The 6,050-nt window shown below is 41.6% G+C and overlaps 1 protein-coding gene across 1 annotated transcript; it reads right to left on the bottom strand.

Annotated features, from left to right (window-relative positions):
• Positions 1-1,670: 1,670 nt before the first annotated feature.
• Positions 1,671-5,475, bottom strand: LOC109785598 (flavin mononucleotide hydrolase 1, chloroplatic). Its single transcript, XM_073496215.1, has 7 exons — positions 5,154-5,475; positions 4,535-4,610; positions 3,434-3,485; positions 3,005-3,119; positions 2,871-2,941; positions 2,093-2,180; positions 1,671-2,009 (listed from the first exon to the last, which is right to left on the bottom strand). The coding sequence occupies exons 1-7, from the start codon at positions 5,387-5,389 to the stop codon at positions 1,868-1,870; spliced, it is 780 nt and encodes a 259-aa protein (XP_073352316.1). The 5' UTR covers positions 5,390-5,475; the 3' UTR covers positions 1,671-1,867.
• Positions 5,476-6,050: the final 575 nt, after the last annotated feature.

Genomic DNA, 6,050 nt, shown 5'->3' with positions numbered 1-6,050 from the left:
CGGTTAGGTTCGGCTAGAGATGGTCTTACATGTGAATTTTAGGCGAGCAAATTTTCAACCAACACTAATGACGACTGAAAGAACTCTTATATTGGAGGCGATTTCCTGAGAAATCACACACATAGGTTCCAGGATTTCCTTAAGAACACGCCCTCGATAAGTGACAAGTCCGAAAGGCCACTGTAAGAAAACCAAGTGCCAACATATTTTTTGCCGGGTCGTAATAACGGTGATGGCGTACTTGGATTTGTAGTCGTGGAAACGTCAGGTCAGGTTATCAATGGATCCAGAACATAGATAAAGGGGGGGGGGGGGGGGGGGACTTCTTCTTCCCGTTGTTGGGTGTGCGCTCCATAATTTATAGAGGTCCATGTTGGGTGGACAACTTTTTCTAGACTCCGAACTCTTCGATTATGGAGTTTGGGTTTATTTCGCAATTTGGTTGGAGTTGCTTTTATTCCCCAATTTTCCAGTCCGACCGGAAACGCCCATTGGCCTTAAAACTTTGGGTCGGGACGGTGTCCCAATTGATACTGCCGGCCCATTCACATTTTTACCGTCGTGGCGGTGCAGTGTGAGATGCAAAGCGCTGGTAGAAGACTCTGAGAGCTCCTAGTCAGCGCTTCATGTGCCAGACAACGAACGGGCGTGGGCCAGCCCATCAACGTGACGTGCTTGCTCACTGCCCCTGTTTCATTTGCTCGGTCAACGCTTGATCAGTCGATGGCTGACTTCTGAAAAAAGATACCAAATTTAGGAAAAAGTTGACGAAATTGAAAAAACATTTGCTGATTTGAAAAAATGTTAATGAAGTCGAAAAAAGCTCAAGGATTTGAAAAAGGTTCCTAAATTTTAAGTTCATGATTTTATTTTATTTTACATATTTGAAAAAACTTCAGGAATTTTGAAAACAACTTTGTGAATTTGAGAAAAGTTTGCGGATTTCAGAATAAGCTCGTATATTTGAAAATGTTCACTAATTGAAAATTTTCATGGATATGGAAAAAATGTTTGCGAATTTGAAAAAAGTTCACTAATTTGAAATTTTTATATGAAATTTTAAAATGAAAAGAGAAAAAATAACCCGAAAAAGAAAATGAAAAAACAAAACTGGCCAAAACCGGCTAAACGCTACACACAAACCAGAAACGGTTCAACGTTCATGGGCCGGCCCACTTTATCATGCGTTGATTGCTTGTATGGTTTGCCCTTTAACGGGTGCTATAGGCGCCAAATAGGAACCGGCGAAGACTTCAACTCAAAAAAAAAAGGAATTGGCGGAGACCCTGCCTCGCGACTGATTTACTACCATCTGAATACAACATGTTGCAGACATAAATGATCAACTGTTCATTTAATTACAAAATGTTAGTTTGCCTTCATTGGCGCAAAGGCTTATCAAAGCTTTGATAGATGGAAGTACTGAAGTGAATGCAGAATGCTCTACCATTGTCGAGCCCCGCTCATGTTTAGCTGGCTTAGTTGTGTATAAGTTAAGCGACTAACCACACTTAAACTCGGTTAAACATGATTTATTTTCATCCTGGATTGAGCTCAGCAAAACGTACCGATTTAGCTTTCACAACTCCCCAAAAGCCATTCTCATTTTATTATCCTTTAATAACATACTGGAGCCTGGAGGCATGTAAATTATGTTTACAGAATACATATGTACAATTAACATATTATATATTTTTATAATGTAGTAGTGACCTAAAACGTCTTACATTTGTTTATGAAGGGAGTATAATATTGTGACAATAACAGCACGTCAAGCTTTTAACATACGGAGTAGTTCATAAAGAGACAGAAGGATTATTCATACGCATGAATCTTACATGAGCAGAAGACCAAACAGGAAGCCATGTTACTGAACTTCAGTTTCATCTTCAAGCACAAGAGGTGCCAATTCAACTCCCAATGAGCACAAATCATTCTTTAGTGCCTCGGCATTTTTAAAATGCAAACCGACCATTCCTACACTAAGGGCCGCTTCGATGTTTACCATCCTGCAGCACAAAAATTCCAAAACATGTCAAGTAATTTACATTGCTGCACAACAATAACCATTTAAATATAAAAAATACCAGACCTGTCATCAATGAAAATGCAGTTTCCTGGATCGATATTGAGATGATCCACGGCATGAAGGTAAAAATCCGGTGAAGGTTTGCGTATTCCTGCGTAACATTATGATAGAAGGTCCAAGTCCAAGATCAGAAGCAGCCTTTTTATTCGATAGATTCAGCCTATGATGCGATCACACAGTACGAGAATGACCTAGCATGAAAACATAGCAAGTGCAGTGGTGCTTCATTGTTTAACTGATAATAAAAACATATGTTTGCTTTAAGCAGAACTAACTAAGAAATGACAGAATTGTTAAGCAATTTTTACATACAGTTCAAACATCTCAGGTATATATCAGAAGGGCTCCAATTCCCTGACAAACAGATGTCAAGGTACAGCCTTCTATTTGCTCTGTAGGATGAAAAAACTATTGGCTTGAGATTGACAAAGCTCCAAAATGGCGAAACTATTGTCTATCATTATCAATTATTAACTAGCTCAACATGTTACTGACAATTAATAAGAAGAAACTATAAGGTCAAATTGATGGAGTGTCAAATACTGTGCAGTTTTTAGACACTCTTATCCTCTCAAGGGTAAACAAACTTAAACTCTTAATTAAAATGATGATTATGTTCTGTGAATTCTGAATACTACTTTAGACACTACTAAACCAATATAATGAAGCTATCCATTCCATTTGCATAACAAAATGGAGTTCATATGAACGATAAACAGTAAACATTTACCAAGTATTCATATTTCATCCAGAGAAAGGAAAAACTGAGATAGATTAGTACCAACGTGACAAGAACAGAATGTCCATGACAGATACTTCGACAGCTTTAACTTTTCCTCGATCAACTGGTACCTAAAAAACATATCTGAGGAACGAGTAATTGTGTACATATGTATCAAGAAAGCTGAAACTTACCACACTGGATAATTTGTAAAAGCATGCACTTCATAGTTGTTTTGCTTTAAACTGCAAAGAATATCTTCAACACCATCAACATACTCGTATGCTCTCACCATGCATGCTTTCAGACCTAAAGGGCGTAAAAATGGATTACAAAAAGAATCTTCTTCTAAGCAAGAAAAATAGTAGATTTGAGATCAATCAGCTAGGTTATTTTTACAAAACCTATATCACGATAGGTGTTGGTAACAATAAAGGCACCAAACTTCTGGGTTCATATTTTTAGTATTGAAAACCTACTAATGTAGGCTATCAGCAATTTGGTGACAATCGATATAATCAGGAAATTAAGTTATTTATTCTTGAAGACAGTGATTTGTTTATTAGTATAATCTTAAAGGGGAGCCTGTAATCTCAATGACACTTCTACTTTGTGCTTCTCACCTTCCAAATCAAAAGATCTGCCATCATTGAAGAATTTTACGGCCAGCTGGCCCTGACAGAATAAAACATAATGGTGTTTAACTCACAGTATAAGTGACAGTATCAAGAGCAGATCAGTCATTTATAATAGAGCAATGTTCATATTTAACATCTGGTCGTGATTATGACCAATTAATCAAATATAGAGTGAAGAAACATGACAACCGTGGATGCTTGACCATGTCCACTTTTCTGTTGTTAGAGGTGCAATGAAGCAGATTATTGCAAGCAATTACCTAGTAGCAGTTTCATTGTTCCAATGACAAATAAACATACTGTTTCAAGAATGCATACAAACAAACATAAGCCCCACAATTCTCTAAAAAAAAAGCCCCACAAAAATTAAGACGTAGTAGGGCTTTTGTACCAAATTCATCTAAGATGGTGTCCATGCAATGTTATAAGCCGCAAATCAACTGCACAAAGATATATCAAGTTCGTATTTGATAAAAGTCAATTCTCCAGTGCTGCTCTTCAAACAATTAAGTTTGGTTCCACACTGCTGCTCTAAAACAAAATTTGATTCATAAAGAACCATGTGGTACCTTATCATTTAGTTTATCTTTCTCTAATGCGTTAGTTTTGTTTTATTTGCATGTCTATTTCATGGGCGTCAGGTCAATGCCCGATAGCGCAGGGAAGCACCAAGCTAGGAATCGTCCTGTGCAGGAATTTTACTATTAAAATCAGTTAAGGAGATAAGTATAGTAGATATCTATTTGGTTAGGAGAGTGATAGGCTTGAATGGAAGATAAGATATGGTTTGCTAGGGAAGGTGGGATCCTATGCTAGGCATCAAGCTGAATCTTCCCTATAGACCATATGGATGATCCAATGAACGAGCATAAACTAGCCAAGATATAATCCCTGTCCACAACCTTGTCTTCCTCCCACCCCAGGTACCATGGCCAGCCAACCCTCGTTCCTAGGCTGTACCCCCAACCTTGTCACATTCATTGGTCTAGGATCGGAACCAATCTTAGCACCTGGCAGTCCATAAGTCGTATTTGTAAAAATACCATCATATAGAGAGAAAATAAGTCAAGCTTCTATAGTTCTTACCTCATTAATCAGCCCCATCTCAAATTCGGACCATGATGTTGGATGCTTGCTTTCTAGGAGTTCCTTCATGGACATTCTACAAAAGAACGTAGGATCAACTAGAACGGAATGCAATATTGATAAAGTGGAAACCAACAGACTTAAACCATACAGCAAATAAGATGCTAATTCAACACATTCCTTGCGGTACTGAAACATGAGTGCAAAGTATAAAACAGCACCAAGGAATAGCCCTCAACAACCCATAACACCCCAGCCTTCTACTATTTCACAGGCCTCTACTCTATTCTGCAGTACTGAATAATTATTTTTTTGGTATCACCTTTTACATATTTCAATTAACTGGTGTATCGTTTAGCAATTCCTAAGTAAAATTCCAGCAATCCAGTAGCGGATACAGCACAGCTTAAGTGAAATTCCCGCATAATGCATGATCAAAAATATCTAAAAACACCCACGCGTCCCCAATTGGCCAGCTTCTTTGCACACGTCACCACCAAGGACCAACCACGCATTCCGTCGAACATCTAGTCGGCGGGGCATGCCTAGACCACACGAATACAGGAATGGATAGCGATAAACCAAGCTGAGGAATAAGGAGTAGGGGCATGTACGGAACTGGAAGAAGGAGGGGATGTGGTCGTAGAAGGGGTCGCGGACGACGGTGTCCATGACGTCAAATAAGAGCACCGGCATCTTCCTTGGGCGGGACGCCTCCGGCTCTGCCGCCGCCGTGGCCGCGGGGGCGGGGGCGGAGGAAGACATGGCCGGCAGTCGCAGCGAGGAGGTGGACGCGCGGGCGGTGGGATTGCCGAGGCAGGCAAGGTAGGGTGCGCGAGGGAGCAAGGAGACCATCAAGGCAAGAAGTGCTAAGCGAAGCGAGCAACAGGGCTACCTGCAGGCCGACTGGAAACGACGGCCAGAGAAGCGAAGACGCCCGTCTACCACAAAAAAAATACTCTGGTGTTTTTTTAATATAGTTATAATGCTATTTGGCTTTATTTAATTCCAAATAAAGATACACCGCCCACAAACTTAGGGCGTGTTTGATATCTTGCATCGTTTTTTGCCGCTTGCTGTCTTGCATATGTGTCTAAGACGGGCTGAGTAGATGCAATTGAAAATATGTTGTGCACATCGTTTGATAGGCTGCATCAGCTCAACCTTTATCATAGGGCACGGGGTTGTGCGTGTGCCGCCCCGTGGCCGTTGGGCGGGCTCGGTCTGGCTCAGCCAGATCTGGTCGCCTGGGCTGCAGGCGGTGCGGGGGCTCCCATCGGTGTTGGTCCAGTGCTGGTATGCTGGGTGGCGGCCCCAGGCTGCGGTGGAGTCGCCCTCTTGTCCTCGGGGCGGAGGTGCGACGAGGTGGCTGCTCGGGCGTCGCGGCTGGATGTGCTGCGGCGTCCCGGCAGCGGCGCTGCATTCCCTCATCGTGAGGGCGACAAGGTTGTAGCGCGTGGATGCAGCCCCTGGTCCCCATGTGGAGGATTCGTCGTCGGCTACTCGTGCGGCGACC

This window comes from Aegilops tauschii, chromosome 4 (assembly GCF_002575655.3).
Source record: "Aegilops tauschii subsp. strangulata cultivar AL8/78 chromosome 4, Aet v6.0, whole genome shotgun sequence".
Classification (NCBI taxonomy): Eukaryota; Viridiplantae; Streptophyta; class Magnoliopsida; order Poales; family Poaceae; genus Aegilops; species Aegilops tauschii.
Note: the sequence above shows the minus strand (reverse complement) of the source record. Positions and strands in the feature narration are given on the sequence as shown.